At 41.8% G+C, this 25789-nt stretch overlaps 2 protein-coding genes across 2 annotated transcripts in view; both read left to right on the forward strand.

The window, feature by feature from the left end:
• Positions 1-539: 539 nt before the first annotated feature.
• Positions 540-9072, forward strand: LOC307041515 (neuroglian-like). Its single transcript, XM_079684979.1, has 8 exons — positions 540-912; positions 1267-1296; positions 1893-2174; positions 3935-4210; positions 6209-6232; positions 6844-6960; positions 7620-7730; positions 7897-9072. The coding sequence occupies exons 1-8, from the start codon at positions 708-710 to the stop codon at positions 7989-7991; spliced, it is 1140 nt and encodes a 379-aa protein (XP_079541105.1). The 5' UTR covers positions 540-707; the 3' UTR covers positions 7992-9072.
• A 3748-nt stretch (positions 9073-12820) lies between these two features.
• Positions 12821-25789, forward strand: part of LOC307041508 (E3 ubiquitin-protein ligase TRIM39-like) — a 75125-nt gene continuing 62156 nt past the window's right edge. The window contains exon 1 of the mRNA XM_079684963.1: positions 12821-13073. The gene's annotated coding sequence lies outside the window, so the exon portion shown is untranslated. The remainder of the gene's footprint in view (positions 13074-25789) is intronic.

Consider the following 25789-nt stretch of genomic DNA (forward strand, 5'->3'; position numbering starts at 1 on the left):
ATAATCCATGATATGGCGTTTCATCACCGCAGTATTTAGTTTAGACAGTAGCTGCCGGGTCCCGCATCAGCTCAGACCCTTCCTTTTTATTGTTTTAAAGCTTTATACCCAAATCAGCACTTTAGAAACAGGAAGTGAAATAGAGGGATATGAGGCATGGCTAGAATGGGTGATCTGTTTGGTATTTTGAGCAAAACACTTCATAGACATGTTTTTTATATTTTTTTATATATCTGAGACCTATGCTATTGCCTAAACATAGCATGATAGGTGACCTTTAAATCAACACCGCTAAGCTAAAGGCGTCTAATGACATATTAAAGTGTAAATGTTGCATATCATATCTTCTTATTATTTTCTTAGAAAAGTGCACCTTCATATTCGGATGACAATCAGTGTTTGTTTGAAAATACTGAATGTCACTGTGTGTGTGTGTGTGTGTGTGTGTGTGTGTGTGTGTGTGTGTGTGTGTGTGTGTGTGTGTGTGTGTGTGTGTGTGTGTGTGTGTGTGTGTGTGTGTGTGTCCTCAGCAGGTGAACACACTGAGTAACACATGTCTCTATCTTCCAGCTGTCAGCAAAGTGATCTCCACAGAAGGGACAGATGTTATTTTACCCTGCTCCCCCAGCACCAGAGAAAACCTCCAAAACAAACTGTTTGACTGGAAGAAGGTCGGTCAGGGAGGAGGAACTCAGCACGAAGTCTTCATGTACGATTCTGCTGTTCAATATGATGGTATTAAAGTAGGTCAGAGTGAGCAGTTTAAAGGACGAGTCTCACATTTTCAAAATGAACTGAAGCACGGAAACGCCTCCATCGTCATCAGGAAGACGAAGGTGATCGACAGTGGAAGTTACACCTGCGTTTTTCCACGTCAGCCTCGTGAAGAATTCTGCATTGAGCTCATTGTTGGTGAGTATTCTCATAAGACAGTAAATAAGCCTTCTTATACAGAAATAAACAAATCTCATGTTCAAGTCTCACCTGCAGCATTCATTCTCCTGTGAGACAATGTTCACCTGCTCTGTCCCTGTTAAATAAACAGAGACACTGTTGGATAACCATCAGCCATATTAGTGAAACATGTTCTCATCTTACTGTCCAGCAGACCCTGTTTCTGTAAGGACTGACACAAACCTGCTAAATCTGAGATGGTGTTTCTTTTTAAGATTAAGATAGTACATATTTATTGTTTAACACGTTTCTGAGGACAGCTGATAATATCATCCAAGAATTGTAACACACATCTGTTTCTTTGCCTTTCAGATCCTATCTTAACTGTCAGAACCATCCCAGGTGAGTCTTGATTTTTACGACATCGCTCTCCACCTCTCAGGTCTGATATTCAAAAACACTTTACTCCTCACTGTGTTGACAAATGGAGATTATTCCTCTGTGTTTAAAGCACCTGTAGGTTTTAATGTTTACACTATTTATGTGAGGGCTGTTTACTACTGTGATAATATTGTTGTACTAATTGTATATAACTCAGCCTCAATACTTTCTATATGTATAATTATTGTTAAGGATCAATGTTGGTAATTTAAGAAAAAAACATTAATTATGTCATGGGTCTCAAAGACAGGTCAAACAAAAACGAAACAAAAAATAATGGTTATCTAAAAGTCTTCAGTGTCATCATACAAGTCACATAAAGTTATTTTAGTGATGATAAGGTACCAAATGTTAAAATGACAATAGTTTGAAATACGTTCAGCCTATTCTAAACAAAGCTCAGTGGTTTGTGTGTTGTGATGGGTTGTGACACATGTCTATCCTTTCCATCTGAAATACACGTATACACCATCCGAGAGGGGATGAACACAAATAATGTTAGTATTTCTAAATCTCTAATGGCTCTTTACAAGTTATGGTTTATGCTGTGTTCGCAGGTGCATCTCCAGAACCCTCTGTCACAATTCTTGATCAAACAAAGGACTGGTCTCTGCTTCAGTGTTTGGTCCGAGGATCTTTTCCAGAACCTAAAGTGGAGTGGAGGGACAGTTCTGGAAACATCCTTTCTGCTGAGGAGCCTCAGGTCTCAGAAAGAGGAGGCAGCTACGATGTGATCCTCCAAACTACTGTGACCAAGACAGACAACTACAGCTGTGTAGCTACACAGGAGGAGATCAAGCATCAGAGTAAACCTGCACCCATCTACGTGCTTCTAAATGGTGAGATATCATTGAAATTGCTCATGTGGTTTATAAAAACATTTAATGTGTGTCATACTAAACACAAAGCAAATGTATTCACTTTTAGTAGCATGTACATTAACTCTGATAATACACTAATAGAGTATTTGCTGTAGGTATGTGCAGTCACTCTGATGGTTAGCTTCATGCTTGTTGCTCCAGTGTTTCAGATCGATTGGTCACTGAGAAGTGGAGCTTAGCACCTTAACTCCTAAAGGATGCTCATTTCCTGAAAATCACTAATATCTCAAATGTACAGATGTGTTTCTGATTCTGATCATATTTAATACTAGTAATAACTGACTGAGCCACTGAGTCCCTTATTTACAGATGAATAAACCTCTAAAGGCTTCATAAACTAAACTTCATGTTGTGCAGGTGAACCTCATAAAGTGACCACTGAATGCATCACTGACTAAACTCTGATGACACAGCGGGTGCTCGTGCTTTTTAATACCCTATCTTTATAAAACGTTAGTGTATTCAGAGTCAGGGTCTAATCACAAGTTCTGGAACCAAGCAATGAGTTAATGAACGACCTGAAGGTTCCTCTGAGGTGAACACTGAATCAGGAGAAATGTGGAATCTCAATCCCTGACTATATTTTGGGAATTCCTTTCAAATGAATATAGTTTTATAAAAAGGAGAATCTGCTGTGGTTTCCCCTCAGGCTTTATATTTAAATACTTTTCTGGAGGTCTAACAAAGCAGACTGGAAACAAGTGGATTCAGAGGAAGTTTAATGCAGAAAACCCAAAGTCCTCAACATTCACATCAGTTGTAATACTCAGAGTACGTTCCATAATATCCAGGTGTGTGTTCCAGTGTGAGCTGAGAGTAACTGTCTCTGCTCACAGAGGGGATTCATGCAGACTGAGAAACACATGATCACCTCAACCTGGAATATCAGACAGACGTATATGACTCATCAACTCAGCTATCTGACATGGAGGAAGGTGAACACAATGTCTACCTGTCACACACAACATGTTTCATCTCATGGTAAATAGTTTTAACAATAAATGTAGTGTAAAAGGTTAAAGAACGTCTTCTCTGTAAATGAGCTTCTGTCCTGAGTCAGAATAATGTTTACAGATTTCCTAAAGCTCTAATCTTTAACAGAGTATATGAACATAAGTCATGTGTTAATGTGTCTCATCGTGTTCTAGGTAGTTTGTATGATTCCTATCTCCTGAGGACCTGCAGGATGGAGTCAGAACAAACGTCCTCACAGGGACAATCACGTTTATCGTATCTTAAATCTGCGTTCACATGTTTAACTATAAACAGCTCTGTGCTGACTTTGTGTTTCTGTTGTTGAGCGCTGCGATCAAACTTTAAATTATTTCAACTTTGACCTCGTTTACTGCTGACCTTTCTACGCACATCCAATCAGAACAGCTGTGCTAAGAAACACAAGCTATCAGAGGAAACTCAGAAACTGAACTAAACTGTTTTCACCACAAAGCTCTGAGGACAACCTGCAATTAGAAAAGAGCAAATCATGTGAATGCAGATTAATAATTACCAAAGTTTAAGAAGAAATGTTTGAAATATGAGATACTGTCAGATAATGATGGGATGGGAAATTGAGTGTTTTATTGTCAGGGCTTCCTGGGTTTTGATTTAATCTTAAACATGATCTAACAACCATTTTCAAGAAAAGAGACGAGCAAACAGCATCTAAACATTTCATTTATAAAGCTGTTTATCATCTGATGTTTCTTTTATGTTCCCAGGTGCAGCTTCAAAACCCTCTGTCCTAATTCTTGATCAAACAAAGGACTGGTCTCTACTACAGTGTGAAGTTATTGGAGCTTTCCCTAAGCCTCTCCTCCAGTGGACGGACAGTTCTGGAAACATGGTCCCTGCTGCAGAGCCTCAGGTCTCAGAGAGAGGAGGCAGCTACGACGTGACCCTCCAGACTACTGTGACCAAGACAGACAACTACAGCTGTGTGGCTTCACAGGAGGAGATCAAGAGTAAACCTGCACACATCTACGTGTCTCTCAGTGGTGAGAAGATTCTCCCTCCATTATTCTCTCTTTGTTTAATATGTTTTAAATGTGTCTTCAGTCTGAACACAGAGTGGATTTCCTCTGAGCTCCAGACGTTGTGATGAAGACCTCTGCAGGGGTTACCATGGTTTCAATCTGAAACTCTGAGCCTCCTCTTCATGAAAGAGATGAGGAAGACTGAGAGAGGCTGAGATACTGAACACACACACACACACACACACACACACACACACACACACACACACACACACACACACACACACACACACACACACACACACACACACACACACACACACACACACACACACACACACACACACACACACACTGTAACCCCTCCAACAGCTCCCCTCTCAGATGAAATGGAGACAAACAGGAACTCTGAGTTCAGCTTTCTTAGAAACATGTTAGTCATTGATCACTGAGACGTTCTACAGAGGAAACATGTTAGTCATTGATCACTGAGACGTTCTCCAGCTGAGAGGAAACATGTTAGTCATTGATCACTGAGACGTTCTCCAGCTGAGAGGAAACATGTTAGTCATTGATCACTGAGACGTTCTCCAGCTGAGAGGAAACATGTTGGTCATTGATCACTGAGACGTTCTACAGAGGAAACATGTTAGTCATTGATCACTGAGACGTTCTCCAGCTGAGAGGAAACATGTTAGTCATTGATCACTGAGACGTTCTCCAGCTGAGAGGAAACATGTTAGTCATTGATCACTGAGACGTTCTCCAGCTGAGAGGAAACATGTTAGTCATTGATCACTGAGACGTTCTCCAGAGGAAACATGTTAGTCATTGATCACTGAGACGTTCTACAGAGGAAACATGTTAGTCATTGATCACTGAGATGTTCTCCAGCTGAGAGGAAACATGTTGGTCATTGATCACTGAGACGTTCTACAGAGGAAACATGTTAGTCATTGATCACTGAGACGTTCTCCAGAGGAAACATGTTAGTCATTGATCACTGAGACGTTCTCCAGCTGAGAGGAAACATGTTAGTCATTGATCACTGAGACGTTCTCCAGCTGAGAGGAAACATGTTAGTCATTGATCACTGAGACGTTCTCCAGAGGAAACATGTTAGTCATTGATCATTGAGACGTTCTCCAGCTGAGAGGAAACATGTTAGTCATTGATCACTGAGACGTTCTCCAGCTGAGAGGAAACATGTTAGTCATTGATCACTGAGACGTTCTCCAGCTGAGAGGAAACATGTTAGTCATTGATCACTGAGACGTTCTCCAGCTGAGAGGAAACATGTTAGTCATTGATCACTGAGACGTTCTCCAGAGGAAACATGTTAGTCATTGATCACTGAGACGTTCTACAGAGGAAACATGTTAGTCATTGATCACTGAGACGTTCTACAGAGGAAACATGTTAGTCATTGATCACTGAGACGTTCTACAGAGGAAACATGTTAGTCATTGATCACTGAGACGTTCTCCAGAGGAAACATGTTAGTCATTGATCACTGAGACGTTCTCCAGAGGAAACATGTTAGTCATTGATCACTGAGACGTTCTCCAGAGGAAACATGTTAGTCATTGATCACTGAGACGTTCTCCAGCTGAGAGGAAACATGTTAGTCATTGATCACTGAGACGTTCTCCAGCTGAGAGGAAACATTGAGACCACGTTCTCTTTCTCTCAGAGTTCATTCACTGACTTTAAACACAGGGAGACTTTGAGGACAGAAGACATGGAGACGTGTCGTGCAGCTCGACTCCAACATCAACACAAGCTGAGGATCTGATCTGAGGATCAGCTGCTGTTAGAGACGTGACATCAGAGAGCTGGGTTTGAGTCTAGATGCTCATGAGTCAGATCCAACTCCACCAGGATCTCATCAGGCTCTAACCAGCTATCAGGTTCAGATGGTTGGAGGAAACATTACCAATAAATGATGTGTGTTTAGTTTCCAGTGTTTCCTCTCTTATTGTTCCCAATCACTCTGACATGCTTTCTTTTGTATTTTAGGAGAAGAATCAGAGAGGAGCTCAGGTTAGTCCTGATTTTAACTAATCTAATATTTAACTTTAAGCTCACCAAACTATAACTGTGTTAGACTGTATTCTCTGTGAGTGTGTGTAGAGCTCTGAGTCTTTCCCTCAGTGTGTCCACGTGTCCTCAGAGCAGAATCTCTACATGTTCTTCATAGAGTTTTCTGAATGAGTGAAAGCAGCCGTGTCAAACTCAATTTCATCTCGGGCCACATCAGCGTTATGGTTGCACTCAAAGGACCGGTTGTAACTTTAAGACTATATAAAAATAAACATATAAATATGTAATATATATAAACGTATGTATTATATTACATTATTGCCTCTGCATTGGATTATTATGGGATAGAGTAATAACTTCATAATTAACTACGTCTGAAAGCAGAAGTCTAGGCAGGGCAAATCATTGGAAGTCTCTTCAGTGAGAATGTCACAAAATGATTTTTTTTTAAAAGCCAAATTCTGGAAAAAATGTAAAAAAAGAATTAATTTTGAAGCAAAAAAAAGCAAAATTCATATTTGAGATGCATTGTGGGACATGTAGTTTATGGGCCACGCGCTTCTGTAAATCGGCATGTGACCGTATAATAAACGTATTATATTCTTTCAGAGCTCTTGTGGGGCCACAGAAAATGAAATGGCGGGCCGGATTTGGCCCCCGGGCCTTGAGTTTGACCCCCCTGAGTGAAAGTGTACTTGTGTCTGGAGGCTCTGCTGCAGAAACCCAGAGTGAGTTTCCCTCTGGAGAAACATCAGGATGTGAATCTGCTCTTCACTGAGCTGCAGTCAGGGAGGAGGACGTTCTGTAGTTCAGGAGGGGCAGCAGAACCTCTCTGTAGAAACACTCAGAGTACACTTTAGTCTTTAGAGAATCAGCAAACTAGCATCACATGTTAGAAGATGATCCCATGTCTAAATGTGTCAGATCAGAGGGACTTCCTCTCTCAGATAGATTCAGTCAAACTCTGAATATATTGCCCTCTGACGTGTAAAGGGTTCAAGTGCTTCATCGTCATATTCACTACAGCTACAGCGTAGTTTTGGGAGTGATGATCGGTCGACCTAAAGTTCACCGTACAACATACTTACTACATACAAAGAATTCAAATGGTGTCAAAAGCAACATTTTGTAAATGATGTTTACATGTCAAATATAGTTAGATAAGAATAGGATGTAAACAGATGTTTGTGTTCTGTACATGAGTAAGTAAATGCACGTCACAGAGCTCAGGAGTTTCAGTCTTCTGGCCTGTGGGGTTCGACTGTCTGGAGGTTTCTGTCCAGAGTCTAAAGGAGTAGCTCAGCTTTAGCTGTTCAGACCGTGAGCCTCGATCTAATGTGAACTCTATCCACTCTCTTTCTGACTTACATTTACTTTGTGTCTTCAGATTCAGGGTCCCCCATTGGATGGATTGTTCTCTCTGCAGTTCTCAGCATTATGTTAGTTGTTGGTGGTGTCGTTGTTTACAAAGGTTACATCAAACTAAATCATCTTAACAGTGAGTTTGAATCAAGTTTTGTTTCAACATATCCAAAAGATTCTTTGTATTTCTACATGTTGAATCTTGTCAGTAGTTTTAGTTTCTCCTTCATGAAGTATTCTGCTGGAGTAGCATGCAGTCAGGTGGGATCTTCCTGAATATCATTGTGTTTTCCTTTCTGCAGAAGAGATGGAGAAGCTTAAAAAGACTGAAGAGAGAAACACGCCTCCAGCAGATTCTGCAGCAGGTCCAATGATTTCAGATCATACCGTACCATGAAGGGAACCAGCCTCACCTGTGCTGAAGAGTGTGTGTGTGTGTGTGTGTGTGTGTGTGTGTGTGTGTGTGTGTGTGTGTGTGTGTGTGTGTGTGTGTGTGTGTGTGTGTGTGTGTGTGTGTGTGTGTGTGTGTGTGTGTGTGTGTGTGTGTGTGTGTGTGTGTGTGTGTGTGTGTGTGTGTGTGTGTGTGTGTGTGTGTGTGTGTGTGTGTGTGTGTGTGTGTGTGTGTGTGTGTGTGTGTGTGTGTGTGTGTGAGAGAGAGAGAGAACGTTTTCTCTGCTCCTGGTTTATTTCAGAGCTGGGTTTAGGGTTCTGATGAGTTTGAGGTTAACAGGAGGACTTGGTTCACGGGTAAACTATAATATATTGTAACCCCTGTACATTTTAAACAAACAGAAATACATCTAAAACTCCAAAAGGTATTAAGGAGGAGAAAACAGAGCGAGGAAGTTTCCTGACAGATTTAATAATGAGTCATTCTTTAAAGAGACAATTAAATGAATAGTTTGTGTTGAACTCTGATATTTGGAGTTCTGCTTTAACAAAAGAAACCCTCAAACAATTTTATATTTAATTATTGTTTAAAATCTCTCAGTAAATTATTGTTTATTAGTTACATAAAATCATGTAATCCTGTATAGAGCAACTTTATGCTTCTGATCCTCAGCTGTGAAACACCTGCATGCTGTCAGTTAGTCCTCAGCTTCTGTCCTCCTGTCCTTCAGAGAGTGAACGGATGAATGAGGACATTGTAACAGCTCCATAGTTGTAGTCCTTTAACATCTACATAGTTGTAGTCAGCTCCATAATTGTAGTCCTTTAACAGTTCCATACTTGTAGTCCTTTAACAGCTCTTTAGTTGTAGTCCTTTATCAACTCCATACTTGTAGTCCTTTAACAGATGCTCTCCTGCTGCTTGTAATTCTTAAAGGATGTAGAGGTGGGACTTTCGGCAACAGTTCTAAATTGGTTTGAATCCTACTTAAAGGACAGAAACAACGTTGTTTCTATAGGTAAATACACATCTGAGTTGACAAATATGACATGTGGGGTTCCTCAAGGCTCCATCTTGGGGCCTCTTCTCTTTACATGCTACCACTGGCTCAGATAATGAAAAACAACAAAATAAGTTACCATAGCTATGCAGATGACACATACATTTACATAACCATTTCACCAGGAGACTCTGCTCCAGTTAAAACGCTGAGTAAGTGCATTGAACAAATCAATGACTGGATGTGTCGGAACTTTCTCCAATTAAACAAAGATAAAACTGAGGTAATGGTTTTTGGAGCCAAGGCAGAACGTATAAAAGTTAGCGCTGAGCTTCAGTCTGCAATGTTCAAAACAACAGATAAAGCCAGAAATCTTGGTGTAGTCATGGACTCTGACCTGAGTTTCAACAGTCACATTAAAACAGTTACTAAATCAGCTTACTATCACCTAAAGAACATATCTAGGATTAAAATACTAATGTCACAGCAGGATTTGGAAAAACTTGTCCATGCTCTTATCTTCAGTAGACTGGACTACTGCAATGGTGTCTTCACAGGTCTCACTAAAACATCTATTAGAAAGCTGCAGCTGATTCAAAACGCTGCTGCTCGAGTCCTCACTAACACTAAGAAAGTGGATCACATCACTCCAGCTCTGAAGTCTTTACACTGGCTTCCTGTGTGTCAAAGAATAGATTTCAAAATACTGCTGCTGTTTATAAAGTACTGAATGGTTTAGGACCAAAATACATTTCTGACCTCCTGCTAAATTATGAACCCTCCAGATCTCTCAGGTCTTCAGGGACTGGTCAGCTTTCTGTCCCCAGAGTCAGAACTAAACATGGAGAAGCAACGTTCAGTTATTATGCTCCAAACATCTGGGACAAACTCCCAGAAACCTGCAGGTCCTCTGCAACTCTGACTACTTTTAAATCCAGACTGAAGACTTTTCTTTTTGCCGCTGCTTTTAATTGAACTATTCACATCTTAAACTGCACTGTCACTTGTATTCATGTATTTCTTCTTTTAATGTTTATTTTGTTATCTTTGCTTTTTAACAACTGTTTTTAAATGCCATTTTCTTCATGTCTTTCATTTTTGTAAAGCACTTTGAATTGCCTTGTGTTGAAAAGTGCTATATAAATAAACTTGCCTCGAGACGGCATTAACAGAAACTCTCTCTGATCTGAAGCTGCTGTAAAGAAATGTACTCTGAAGCTGGAATATAATGTGACTTATTTTTGTATTGACATTGTTTGTTACGAGCTTGTTGTTTGATGTTCTTAAAGTGCTAATCCAAAGTATATCAGCTGCTGTTACTGTGAGGCTTGAACTGTTTTTTTATCTAAAAGCTCCTTTATGATGTTCTCTGATGCTCTGCAGGGTTTCTATGCTGTCATTTAATTTAAACTGTACAATTTATTTCAAATATATGTTTGAATAAAACATGAAAAAAGTCAATCTGTGTGTTTGGACTCTGTGTGACTCACTAAAAAAGAGAATTTGTTTTATTTGCTTGATTCTTTAATTATCTGTATTATGTTACATGGTAGATAAACTTCTAACAGACAGGTATTTAATTATATATTTTCATATTTGTTGCATAGATGCACTTTAACGAAAGTTTTTATACTCGTTTTAATTATCATTTGTGAGCATTTTACGACTTTATTAAATAAGTGTTGGTAGAGAGGTGACAGGAAACTTAAGAGAGGTGAAACACATCTGTAAACAGGTTGTTTAACAGCTGCTGCGTAATAAATAATAATACAGTGTATTTATATAGCACTTAAGATACAAGAGACTAAGCTCAAAGTGCTCACAAAAACACACTTAACCCTTGTATGGTGTTCGGGTCTGTGGGACCCCTTTTCATGATTTATCTAAAAAAAATTGATATCCTCAATTATTATTTTTGTTTTTAGCCTTGGCTCATTTTCTGTGAAGAACATATATCAGAACACATTTTCAATTACCACCCACTGTACACCCCCCCTACACGTTTACATTACATACAGGGTGTTCGGGTAAATAAAGCTCCTCCAGTTCAGGTCCTTATCACAACTGATCAAGATGGCCAAAAGATTCTCTGCTCAGAGGGCCTTGCAAAAGATTTTGAAAGAGAGAGAACCATTTGATGATGAGGAAGAGGAAGAGGTTTCAGAATGTGAGGATCACATTTCTAAGAATTCTGAGTCTGACAGTGACTTTGAAGAAGAGGATGAGATTGAGCACTTTGGACTGCTTTCCATGCCAGTAAATTGCAGGGCCGTAACCATGGAGTCAACATTGAGGGGGACCAAAAATTAAATCAAAATTTGAATACTAATTTCCTGCCATTCTAAAGGAACATATTACAAACATCAAAAGACCCCCAACTTCCTCCCAGACACCCGCCCAAAAAGCCCAACCCTCAAGCAAAGGACCCAAAAGCCTTTTTGCGCTTATCGTTGGCACTGATAAAAGACTGGCATATTCCTTCCAGGTCCAGTCTGTCCAGTTTCTTCTGGTGCACATGACATATGGCCACATTATTCAGCCTTGTTTGACTCATCGATAATCTAAGCCATATCTTAAGCCTCCTATAGGGAACTAAAACTCCTCTCAGCCTCTGCAGAAGAGGCAGGGACGACCAACTGAAGCCTTACTAAAGCCTCCGCCTGACCGAAGAGACCTCTCACCTCTGGCACCATTTCCCGAATAATGCTAGCAACATCTGAGCTTGTTTCATATGTAATGAGCCCCAAACATGGCATAGATTACTTTAGGGCTAACTAGAAAAAGATACCAGAACTGATGGAAGGCAAATGAAAACATGAATGACCTGCTTGGAGCATCAACGCTAATTGAAGCTGGACTCCGACGTGCGACAGCTAAACACACCCCCCAGGTACAAAATAAAGCCATGCATAAACAAACAAAGGCGGAACCAATTTACATTTGAAAAGAATATATCATCTTGGTGAAGTTCACAAAAACATAAAATAAAGATTTTCAAGTATACAAATAGCCAAAATAAAAAAGTCATAGTATAGCAATTTTATTTTTTATTTTTTTAAATCAGTTAGGCTATATATCGGGGGGGGACACGACATTTTGAGCGTATCTGAATATTGGGGGGGATGTGTCCCCAATAAAGTAGATGAAGTAGTAATGATGATAAGTACCGTGACTTCTGCAGACCAAAAACAAAAGACATGTATACTTATTTGTACATTTATGAACATTGATCTGATATGTGAATTTATTGAAACCTCATGCACTTTACTGTGACCTTCTAGTTGGATGCAAACTGCATTTCGTTGTACTCTGTGCAATGACGTTTGATCTAATGTAATGTAGCTGGAGAGGTGCCAGTTCACCTTGTCGGCACCAAACCCAACTACCCCTATCTGACACCTCTCCATTAGTGCATGTGTGTAGGTCCTGTTTGTGCATGCTTGTATTTCTGGCAATAATTAAAGTAAATAATAACTAAACATAATGTGTGGCACGTATAATGTCTATAGCATAACGATAGCTAATTCTCTAAATGAATGGTTGTCTTTACGAGACTGATTATGTTTTAGTATGAATAACATAATTATGACATCTGCCATTGTGATGAAGTCCAGGATAATGTGTTGATGGAGTGTTGACAGGTTCTTAGAGATAAATGGGTTCAATGTTTTAAACTGATGCCATATACTTGACAGATATTTGAGTTTGGTTTGTGAAACCTTCTCACTATGGGAGCCTACTTCACCTCTTTAACAACATCTTAGTTCATATTTTAACTCACCCACTATAACCTTCATTCCAGCAATGAATTAGCACTTTGGACTGAGACACTCCCTGAGTTACATGAGAGGAGACAGCGTTCAGCAGAGGAGGCGTGACAGAGCTCCTCCCTCACCTGACTCACCTGAGATAAACCAGGAAACAGTTTGTTGTTCTCCCTCACTGCAGAGAGACAGACGGACTGAAAAACAGACGATCAGATTCACCTTCAGACCAAACTAACAACTTCCTCTGAGTTCAGCTACAGGAGAGAAAAGTGGAAACTACAACACTGCTGCTTCAACCTGCGGACCCTCCACCCCCTGAAGGTGAGTCTGACTTCAAACAATACTCAAATGGCGCTTTTCCACTGCAGGACCTAGCACGGCTTAGCACGGTTTGGTTTGGCCTTGGTAGGCCATGCTCACTTTAAAGGTCCCATGATATGGCCATTTCTACTGATCGTAATTCCATTGTTGAGGTCTGCTAGAATAGATTTACATTGTTCAATGTTCCAAAATCACATTGGTTTCTCAAACAGCATCTCTGTATAGCAAACCCAGTCTCATGGCATTTCGTGTTATAGTCACGACATTTAATCTATTGATTCGTGTTCACCAACACGATTTTCCCCTTTTTTTCGTGTCACACAGAACGATTTTAAAAGCAATGTATTTCTATTGGTAGTGTGTTTCGTGCCTGCACCACGTCTTTTTGTCCGGTCGGGTCTTGGAAGACCGGAAGCTGTGTGGTTAAAAAAAAACATGTTCTTAATCAATATCAAGCCACGATTATTGTTTTTATTTTAAATCGTATAATGTCTGTCTTTTTTTGCCATCTGTGAGGAAAATAAATGGAGCTCAGAGCCTCAGAATACCGAAATCTGTATTTTTAAAATATTTTTTTCCTTCTAATTTGTTATTCTTTTCTAAATAACACACTGTTATTTACTCAACACACAATTATCCTTGTTTTTATTTATTCGTTTAATTCTCTAATCTCTGGCTTTTTAGCCGTTCCTCAGGAACTGAATTACAAAATCAAGTCACCGGAAACAGACGTAGGCCAATAAGGGACATTTCGAGCATCATTGCGATACACAGCACAAACCCACTGAACTGATAACCCAAGATCCTCAGCTAGAAGCTCTGTGATTGCATTGTTTAGCCGCAATGCACGTTGGGATATGGTGTTTATGCAATATGAAATCCGAAAAACATTTAAAAAAAAAGAAAATAATACTTTATTCCGAGTGTGCTCGCTTTTCTCTTTGAAAGTCATCACATAACGACATTGTAATACACGGTTCGGCTGCATTAAATATGGAGTCAAAATACCAGGTTAACCTCTGAATTGTGGTGGAGTAGAATTAAAAAGTAACAATGAGCTGTCATGTGGGTATATATTAATGCTGCCCATTATGGATACAAGCGATTTTCACCCATTCAGTAATTACATGTTTTAAATGTGCACACACCAATGTGTTTCCTATCGCCTAAACCTCCAGGGCTGTACACAGTTTAATACTGTCAACTTCTAATTTTGGGAAAAACTTAAACGTCTTTTAACACTACAATTCCCAGTAGAGACGTGCCATAGAGAACATGTTGCCCAGTGTGCTCTGATTGGTCAGCTCGCCCACTCTGTCCACCACCGTTACAGCGGAACATCTGTGATTATGTGTTACAATGGCGTTTGTTAGCAACCAGAAAATGACACCAGTAATGACAAACAGATGAGAATGCTGCGTGGGGTCTGGGTGCCGTGTTGGTGGGACGTTGCGGGGCTCGCTGCTCCGCCCTTTAAGGCTCGAGGAGCAGACAGTGTGAGCTGGATTACTGGTGTCGTTTCCTGGTTGCTTTGTGGGGTCTGCGAGACAGCGAGACACCGTGAAGCTCACACACACACACACACACACACACACACACACACACACACACACACACACACACACACACACACACACACACACACACACTCACAGCCTGGCTGTTCGCCACACAGTTCGCCAAACACTCACAGCCTGAGAAAAGACAAGGCTGAGTGAGTGTCTCTCCGCGATCCCAACTTGTCTATTACCAACGTTCAGGTAGCTCTATGCTCAACGCTAAAGGTCCCCCCATAGACAGGTCTTTTCTGTGTTAGTTTTACTCGCTACAGGGTGTACTTTGAGGGTTTGTGACTCTGCAGACCGTTTACATGCATAAAGAACTACATAACACACAAGGGGACGGGTGATAACCAGAAAAGCATGTCATGGGACCTTTAAGCTGCGTTTCCATTACAGCTAGTAACTGGGGTAGTTAACGACGCAGTGTAGGCGGGGCGATCGGCTGTTCGGCAGGCGGAGCGACGCTGCGTAAAACTGCCGTGACGTTATCTTCAATGCGTCACAACTCACAAAACACCATAACAATGGAGGATATGGAAGCGATCGTTGACTTGGTTCTAGGTATGTGGCTTTTTATCACAGCAAGGAGGTCTAATGTTTTCCTTTTGTGTATCTTGCTTTATTATAGACAACTCAGGAGACAGCGAGTTTGGTTAACTGTGCTTTATTCTCTGTAATACATCATAACTGGTGTCACTCATATAACATTCCAGGTATTCACAACTCCGGACCAAAGAGTATGTCACAGCATTTAAGAAAGTTGTTTTGTGGTCTGTTTTCTTTGTTTGGATCTACTATTAACACAGAGGAGATCACGATAAAAATACTTGTTACCAGGGCCGTGGGAAGTAGGGGTGGTGAGGGTGCTGCCGCACCCCCTGGTGGAGGACAGGGGATCTGCACTTCCACAAGATATAATAATAAAAAAAACGAATTTTCAGCCTTGATGTAACAACATTCATAATTAAGTAAAGATAACACCCTTTTCACCCCGGTTACATTTTCCATTTGTCCTGTACGATGGGCGCTGTAAGTGATGAAAGTGGGGTATGTTGGCATGGGCGCGGGAATGGGGGTGCTGAGGGCGCTGCAGCACCCCCTAGCGGCAGGCAGGGGGTGCGGAGCTCCCCTGTCTGAATTATTATTTGACGGTTATTGCTGCTCCCGCTGTGCATAATCTGTGTAATATGTAGCCAATAAATTCCACATTGTTGGTAAAATAATATTTTGGCCTGCCCCAAATGTTTTTTCTGTAGCCCCGGACAATTCTACCGCAATAATATAATACATTAACCGTGCTTTACGTGAACCTCATCAAGACACTAGAAAGGACGGCAGGACTGTAATTTCCCGTGTTCAGTGAATGCAACAGAGGCAAGACACCAGACCAATCAGAGAGTTGCATGGAAATAAAAGTGTGCTTGTGTCATTCAAGCTCGCGGCTCTGTGTGTGTGCGGAAATAGCGCATTTAGTGTGTGTGAGAGAGGGGGAGAGAGAGGGACCGGTGCCAGCAGCAGGGACCGTGTTGTTAGCATCTGGTTAGCTAGCTGCACTAACGGACATACGGAGCTGTTTGTTCCACAACAAGCTGGAGGAGAGCTCTCCTCTCAGACTGAGAGGCTCAGGTGAGCTAAAGGACTCTCTGAGTGTTTAGATAGTTAACTTTAGTCTAAATTATCTCACTGGGTCTCAAACGGTTTGGTCAAAAATTATTCAAAAGATTATTTCCGCGGCACACCCTCACATGATCATTATAGTTATAAAAAAAATAAGAGAATAAAGGAAAAACAGTTATGAAATACTATATGGCAGTAAAACAAGAATACAGTTTGAAAGGGGAGTGATTTGTAAAATATCCATAAAGAAAAAGAACATCTGCTTACAGTTGTGTTTCATCTTGTTGTTGAGAGATGTATCCATAGATCTCTTAATGTTGCTCTCAAAGTGCACCAGATTGATGCTTTTAACTTCAATATTTAAAAAAAATCTTCCCGGGGGAGCATCCCCCCTGACCCCCCTAGAGGAGGTGAGGTCCGCTCCCCACTCGTAAAAAATAGCACTTTACCCCTGCCTATATGCCGTGAGCTGATTATCGAGCCTTCATTGTAACAGTCGCGGGTTTACTGTGTGTTTGCGTGTGGGGAGTTTTTTTGTGCGTGCTCTATAGTGCCCGTAATAGTGTTCACTGGAGTCCAGCACCTCAGCACCCCCACTCAAAATACCTTCCCGCGCCTCTGGATGTTGGCTTAGCAGGCGCCCGCAGCTCACAGCCAAAGTGAGAGAGATAGAGAGAGGGGATACCGCGGTACCGGCGGGGATTGTTGTTAGCTTCTGCTGCGCTAACGGATATAAGAAGCTGTTTCTACAATCATGTGGAGGGAGAGTCCTCTCCTGTCAGAATGAGAGGCTCAGTGAGGTAAAGGACTCTGAGGGCTTAGATAGTTCACTTTAGTCGAAGTTATCTCAGTGGGTCTCAAACGTTTTGATCACAATTTATGTAAACAAATATTTCCAAGGCACACCTTTATAATTATTAGGATAAATAAAAACAGGTTTGAAATCATTGCAATGTATACTATAGGACAGTAAGCCAAAAATATCGTTTAAAACTGGAGAGATTTTCTAAAATATACATAAATAAATAAATGTTAACTGGTAAAATAAGATATGAATGAACAACACAAATAAAATAAGTTACATGTATTTGTTATTGGCTATGGTAGGTTATTGGAAATATTCACATACCTACTTATTTGATTAATAAAATGCAAACCGATCTTTTTCATATGGGTGTTTAGAGTTGTACCCCCTAGATCAGTCTCTAATTGGGCGCTCAAAGTTCACCAGATTGAAGCATTTTACTTTAAAATGATAAAAAAATCTTCCCGGGGGCGTACCCCCGGACCCCCCTAGAGGATGTGAAGTCCACCCCCCTAATTAAAACATGTTATAATATATAATACATTTGAAGCCTTGTTATATAAGCTGTCCACCATGTCAATATATTTCTCTTTTTGCAGTGTATTGGTCTTTTGTAGAGGTTTTTCATTGCCAGCTAAAATCTTGCCTAGCAGCACATTGGTCAGAACCAGCCCTGGTGCCATCCCCACAGCACCCCCCATTTGAAACATGTTCCCACGGCTATGCTTGTTACAAACAAACAGTTTAATCATCAAACAAGTGCAGGACTGTGAGGTGCTCCTCTCCTCAATCAATCAATCAATGTTTATTTATATAGCCCAATATCACAAATGTTACATTTGTCTCAGTGGACTTCACAGTTTGTACAGAATATCAGTATGACAACATGACACCCTCTGTCCTTAGACCCTCTGTCCTTAGACCCTCACATCGTACAAGGAAAAACTTCCAGAGAAACCCCACAGTTTAAAGGGAAAAATGGGAGAAACCTCAGGGAGAGCAACAGAGGAGGGATCCCTCTCCCAGGACGGACAGACGTGCAATAGATGCCGTGTATAAATTGAAAAGATAATACATTTGCAACATAGGTAGTCCAAATGTTTGGAAATGCATGTGTGTATAATAAGAAGTTGAATCCACGAGGATATCCATCCAGGACTTATGATCCAGGACCACAGCCACGACTCAAGATCCAGGACTCGCAATCCATGACACAGGACCGCAGGATCATCCATGACTCCGGATCCCGGCGTATATAGACACCAAAAAGAAAGACATTTGGGGAAGCTGGGTTAATCGGAACATGAGAGTACACAGATATAGACAGAGAGAAGGAAGAAGTAAGATGTCCCCCGACAAACTAAGCCTATATCAGCAAAACTAGGGGCTGAATCTAATCAGCCCTAACTATAAGCTTTATCAAAAAGCTTATAGTTAGCTCTCCTCGTTTCCTCTTGCCTGGAAGACAATAAGACAAACCTTTTTTAATCCCCGTAGGGAAATTCAGGTGTTATAGCAGCAACAGCAATAAGAATGAAAAACACAGGACAGGTACAGGTCACATCAGGATATAAGAATACAATATATAAGTATAAACAGAACAACAGTAAGGATGAACTAAAGACAGTTCTGGCCCTAGATGTTTACAATGATTGAAAGTGAATTACATTATGTCCAGCCTGTTGGTAATGAATATAAATATATGTATACATATGTGTGAGTATGTACAAATATACAGTCATGAAGTAAATGGATAATTCCAAATGAATAAAAGTATGAATAAATATGAGATCAGTTTAAAGTGAAAAAATCAAAAACAAAGCACAGTCCAAAGTAAGTGGAAAGCAGTGCAGGTCCATGTGTCTGCGGCACAATACTTAACAATGAAGAATATACAAGAATGTATTAGGATGTCACACAATTTCACTAGCTGCAACATTAATAGTGATTCTTACTACTTTTACTTTTGGTACGTTACTTTACTTGTAACAGAGCAGTTCCACACATTGGTTGCTTTACTTACTGACGATGATCTACAGTTTAAAAAAAGTAACAATTCCAGTTGTTTTGCCATGCCTATTTCTTACTTATAGTCTGGCAGCCAAGGCCCTAACCTCGTTTTGGTTGTTAAAGTTTTTTTTATTGCTGATTATTAATCACTTATATGTATATAATGATACCCAATTGGGTGTGGAGTTCTCACCTTTGGGGAAATTGAGATAATTGAGAAAATCCAAGATGGCCGCCACCGAACGCTTAAAATCCAGATTTGTTAATATCTCCATGACTATAGAAGGGACAATAATGACCAATATGTCGTTTTATATGTTTTCAGATACAAGGAATCAGATGAAACCATCATTGTAATGATACAAACAACATAAAACTTGTTTTTTGCAATATGCGACAAAAATTGAATATAATATTTGATGTTCTGAATGGCATATAATTCGGCAAGTAGTCGACATGCATCTGGCACATATAATTCAAAATAGCAGTTTCTGTGATATACATCTATATATTTTGCAGTTCGTCTTCACATAAAAATGAGACACAAACGGTCCCATCCAATCATTAATACATGCATAGTTATGTAACCTTTATGTTTAACTGCTACAATATATTTCAAACATATACATTTATGCATGTAATACAAGTGCGGGTAGACATAGTAACATATATATATTATAGAACATATGATACAGACATAATAACAAGCTTAGTATGTTACGATTGTTGGGTTTCAGTCGTCTGCATCGTCCACAACATCTTGGTGATCATTCTGGCAAGTACCTCCACCCTGGCAAGAACAGAACTCAGTACACGCCATACTTGCTTTTTTGCAACTACACCGTTGTGTACTGCATGGATTTTGGCTGTGGCATGTGCACTTGATGAGAGATAGCAGCTCTGGTGGGACAAGCGGGGTGTTAACAGGCACCATAGTTGGTACAAGTGCTCCGGATGCGACGTCGCGTGACCATCCATGAGCAGTGGGGTCAATTGCTGCTGGGCAGGCTTCCAGAGAACGTCGCCAAACACCAACTTGAAGATGCGCTCTGGCTACATTTGCTTTAAATGCCTCGGCAGTCGGTGGAAGTGAGCAGAGTTTTGGAGCTGTGGCTTTGCTTCTACCAATCTTTGAGGACCATGCTTTTTGTCGTGCTTCTGTGAGAGACTTGCAATTGGGCTGACCGTAACATGCCAACATGAACTTTGTTGATTGGTCTATTACATCTGTAACCTCTGATTCCATGTTGCCCACCAAATCAAGTTTATATTTGCCGGTTCTTAGAGCCTTGAGTGCAACTGCCTTGCCGATACCGAAGTAAGACGCGACTGTGTCACAGCCTGTTAGACCGTGAGCAGCCAGTAAATCAGGGATGATGCTCTTGTGTTTTTCCACTGCGGCGTTGACATCCAAAACAGTTCGGCCATGAATTGGGGAAACCATCAGAACATGCGAGGTTATCTTGCCCAGGTGGCAGAAGTGCAACAAGAGAACAAAGATGTCTGTGTCATCTGCAACTACCAGGACAGTGCCAGTCTGCACACGTGATACCTGTTGTATGATCAGGGTATCACCCTCCTCCTGTGTAGTGGTCATGTCTGGCCGTTTGTTCATTTGTCCACCTTCGATCTCAAGTGGCACCGGATCACTGCCAGTGACAACCAGTTTATGAGTTTGGAAGTCTATTTTGTGCGATACTATGTCCTCGACAATCAGGTCAATTAATTGCGCTTTATTGGAAGTGACGGTGAGCACAACTTTTTGTGGTGGTAGTCGGGCTGTGCAACGCAGCGTGTAGGTTCTACTGGCTCCTTTGTCGCGTCCGCGGCGTGTCGACTCCTTCGTACTACCCTCAATGTATCTGAAATATCAATACAATCGAATCATTAACATCGGGTCAATGCGAATATTTCATAACTGCAAACATACATGTATGTGTACTGATGTTGTGAATTTTGATCAATATAGCTAGTGTTATGCTAGACTCTAAAGCAATATGTATTTAATACATTGCCTACCTGTCAAAGACTAGATAGACATCACTGGTCGTCAAGTGTGTGCGCAGATACTTTCGGAACAGGTCGAGGTAGTCTTGTACAGTTCCAGATGTTGGCCATGGCACTACCCAAAGGATAGCACATCCATCGAGGAATGTTGTGTGCACATCCTGTTCTGCGAGCCTTCGTGATACGTCTACCTTTAGGGCATTTTTAAGGTTTGATTTTGTTTTAGCATCTCTCATGTTTCCTTGCTGATCGAACATAGCTGTTGGAACAGGCGCCAGTTCATGACACATGAGTGTGTCTGTGTCTAGATCCCGTGAACTACGTTGCAAGCCCATGGCCCGTGCATATATGACCTCTGTGTCAAACACGTTCGTGTCTCCTACTTTAATGTGTTTACGAGACAATGACATGGTGGTAACTAGTTTGGGTATGGTGGCATGGAAGATCTGTTGCTCGATTAGTTACAATGCTTGTAATGATGTTTCCAATCAGCAGAGCTGGCAATGATGTTTCCAATTTGGGAGAAATAGCTGTCAGCAGATCTTGCAAAGTGTCTGAAACCGACTGGCTGGCTATATGTTTATCAATGTGTTTGTTGTATGAAGACTTATCGTGCTCCACGGCCTTGCATTCTCGCACAACTTGTTTGCTGACTTTGGCAATACTTCGTGAGATGTCATCCTCTTCATCATCTTTCACTAGTTTGAGCGTTTTGGCAGTATTTTCTGTGAATGTGACTATGCTTGCAAAGCCTGGGGCGGATAGGACAAGAAGTTCACTGCCAAAATGCTGCCGCAGCTCTTCGAGAAGTCTTCGCCTACTAAGTGTCCTGCCAGAGTTGCTTGAGTATTCATGGAATAATTCGAGTGAGTTCCATATCCGATGTTTTGTCAGCTTTCAGCTCCTTCAAAGTATGATCCAGGCCTATGTCAATGATCGCTCCAGTTGCTTGTTCAAGGTGATCATGTTGTGATAGATATTTGTTGGTGAAAAAGCGACTCATACAATCTCTGTGATAGCGTGCCTCCACTGCATGCAAGTCACTCAACGCACCTTGCACTCGATGCCTGACATCATTGGCCCAACTGTCTGCCCTGGAATCGCATTTCTCAAGTAAATACACCTTATATGGCTCTCCACTATGCTCCGAATGAGTAGAACGACAGAGGTACGCAGGTCGCCATCGTTCTGGATGTCGTTCATTCTTGTTTAGTTCACATAGCTGCCCGCAATACAGACAGTGGTGCATAAAGTCAAAGACGCTTGACGAACGGCGAAGGCGTTTTGTAGACGGTCCGGCTTCTTCATCAGTGTCAGCTTTCAAATATTTTGCCAAATTAGTTTTTGATGTGTACCGTGAAACACCATTTTTGTGATAGAACACACTCAGGTCTGGATCGGTGCTGAACTGAGTTTCCAGCTCAGTGAACAAACTGTCTTTGTACGTCTGGCTTGCTTGTATGATTGAGATTATCCGGGACGATCCGGCACTTTTAGAACATGGCTGCCTGTCATCACATTGGTCTCCGTATTTCGACTTGAATATGCACTGTTCATCCATCACTTCTGCAAAGAGACAAAGAACTATCATTACAATAATGGTTTCATCTGATTCCTTGTATCTGAAAACATATAAAACGACATATTGGTCATTATTGTCCCTTCTATAGTCATGGAGATATTAACACATCTGGATTTTAAGCGTTCGGTGGCGGCCATCTTGGATTTTCTCGATTTTCTCAATTTCCCCAAAGGTGAGAACTCCACACCCACCTGGATATCATTATATACATATAAATGATTAATAATCAGCAATAAAAAAAACTTAACAGTCAAAACGAGGCTAGGCCAAATAATCCACTTTGGCTGCCGGACTATTAGCTCTAGAAAACTGGACAAAAACAATGGTACATATGGTGTTAGCAAACAATAGCTCTTGCTAATGCTATCTGTGCTAACCGTAGCTCTTCGGGGCTCCATAAAAGCTCTGGGTTATCGAACATAAATGAAAGGATAAAATAGGTTTGTTTGTTAGAAGTGACTTTACAATAGATAGGGACACAACGCTTTCAAGCAAAGAACAGAGCGTTAGCAAAGAACAGAGCGTTAGCAAAAACGTACCATCCTGCATGGATGCAGGACGCCGTTGCCGAGTCCAGGCGTCGTTTCGCGTTGCGACGTCGAGCTCCCGCTTTATGTTTCCATCCGCAACGAGATGGAGTAACGTCTGTACCTCGTCAAATGACCACAGCTTGTTTTTGTTTTTGCTGCCATTTCTTTATGGATTTGTTGACGGTAGCTTGTCTGTTTTAAAAATGGTGCTTATGCGACGCTTGGGGACTGTCTCGCGCAACAATTTTGACGATTCTCTCTGACCAATCAGCAGCCGGGAGTGTTTGCGTCACTAGTTTAGCATATTCAGCTCGGTTGGTAGCTCGGTAGGAACCTCGATTTTGGAGGGCCAGAAAAAAAGTGAAAAAGTACCCGTGAGCCGGAACTACCCCTAATGGAAAAACAAAAAAAAGCGGGCCTCCTCACACACCAGGATCCCTTGACGGACGCAAAACGCAGTGGGGGAACCTTTAGCATAGAGCAGGGGTCGGCAACCTTTTTCATATGAAGTGCCATTTTTAAAAAAATGTTTATCAGCGTGCCAACGATCGAAAATTATCAACAGGGGGGGGCGGGAGGGGGTGGGGGGTTGAGGAGCTTGACGCTCGTCAACTATCTGCGGGGAAGCAGTGTGTGGACATCATGTCAGCGCAACTTACATGATGCCGAATTTAACAAACACATTTAAACAATTGGTTTAAACGGCATAATAATAAGGGCGATCGTCCGTTCTGTGATTTTCCACAGCACACATGTTATGATATTAGGTTCATGCAGAGTGAGATGAGGTCGCTGTCCCTTTAAGAGAGAGAAAGAGGAGAGAGAGAGAGAGAGAGAGAGAGAGAGTGGGGGGTGTGTGCTTGTGCATGTGTGTTTGTGGATGCAGAGCGACAGTGAGGGAACGTGTGTATGTTTCTGGAAGTGAAACGAGGCAGCAGAAAAACAGAGGTCTGTGATGTATTTTGTGCAACAGAAGAACAGCTAAATAAATGCAACGGCCTCCCAAGAAGAGCTCGCCTCTCTCCAGTCGTTTAAGCTAAAGTTGGTTATTGAACCTGAAGCTTGTTGCTTCTGCCCTCCTCGACTACGGTCTGGAGCCGACAGGAAAGTTCAACACACAGATGGCCAGTCCGCCCCTTTGTAGCATATTATTTCGATGAGAGATGAGCAGATCGCCACTGGCTTTCAACTAAATACACAGCCACGCAAAAACTACGGCATTTGTACAGCTCATTATGGGTACTGCATTTAGTGAAGTGCTTTCCTCCGTGGTGAAACGATCAGCACTGCACCACGGAGGAAAGCGGCAGAAAGTCACCTGGAGTTAAAGAGAGCGGGGTCTGCGTAGCGTGCATGGCTTCCTTCTGCAGGTAGAGGGGGGACGCGCTCTGGCGACGGTCTCGTTCAGGATCGGAAAATACAATTTAAATATTTTTGCACACTTATTCCACTTATTCCTAGTGTGCCACTGGTTACGGTGCCGCGTGCCAATGCTGGCACGCGTGCTAGGGTTGCCGATCCCTGGCATAGAGCATAGAGCTCCCTGAACGTTGGTAATAGACGAGTTGGGATCGCGGCGAAGCCGTGCTAGGTCCTGCAGTGGAAAAGCGCCAAAAGTGAATTTCAGTGAAGTCAGTAGAGGAGGGGAGGGGAGCCATGACTGACTGAACTTCCTGTCTGCTGTGTTTCAGCTTCACTCAGAGACAACATGGCTTCCAGGTTAGAGGAAGATCTCTGCTGTCCGGTCTGTCAGGAAGTCTTTAGAGATCCTGTCATCCTGTCCTGCTGCCACAGCTTCTGTAAAGCCTGTCTGCAGACCTGTGGGATGGGAAAGAAGAAAAGGAGTGTCCAGTTTGTAAGAGAAAATCTTCAAAGGTCTCCTTCCTCCCAACTTTGCTTTAAAAAACCTGAGTGAGACCTTCTTACAGGAGAGAGGTCAGAGACCTTCAGAGGCTCTCTGCAGTCTGCACTCTGAGAAACTCAAACTCTTCTGTGTGGACCATCAGCAGGCAGTGTGTGTCATCTGCAGAGATTCAAGAACACACACCAACCACAGATTCACTCCCATGGATGAAGCTGCTCAGGATCTCAGAGAGGAGCTCCAGAAGTCTCTGCAGCCCTTTCAGGAGAAACTGAAGCTCTTTGAAGAAGTTAAAGTGAAGTTTGATCAAACAGCAGGACACATGAAGGTCCAGGCTCAACACACAGAGACGCACATTAAGGAGCAGTTCAAGAAGCTTCACCAGTTCTAGAAGAGGAAGAGGAGGCCAGGATGGCTGCACTGAGGGAGGAAGAGGAGCAGAAGAGGAGGATGATGGAGGAGAAGATGGAGGCTGTGAGCAGAGAGATAGCAGCTCTTTCTCACACAGTCAGAGCCACAGAGGAGGAGCTGAGAGCTGAAGACGTCTCCTTCCTGCACAACTACAAGGCTGCAGTGGAGAGGCTGCAGCGCCCCCTGCTGGAGGATCCACAGCTGCCCTCAGGAGCTCTGATAGACCAGGCCAAACACCTGGGCAACCTCAGCTTCAACATCTGGAGCAAGATGAAGGACATGGTGTCCTACTCTCCTCTCATCCTGGACCCAAACACTGCTCATCCAGACC

Source organism: Notothenia rossii (genome assembly GCF_949606895.1).
Source record: "Notothenia rossii genome assembly, chromosome: 5".
Classification (NCBI taxonomy): domain Eukaryota; kingdom Metazoa; phylum Chordata; class Actinopteri; order Perciformes; family Nototheniidae; genus Notothenia; species Notothenia rossii.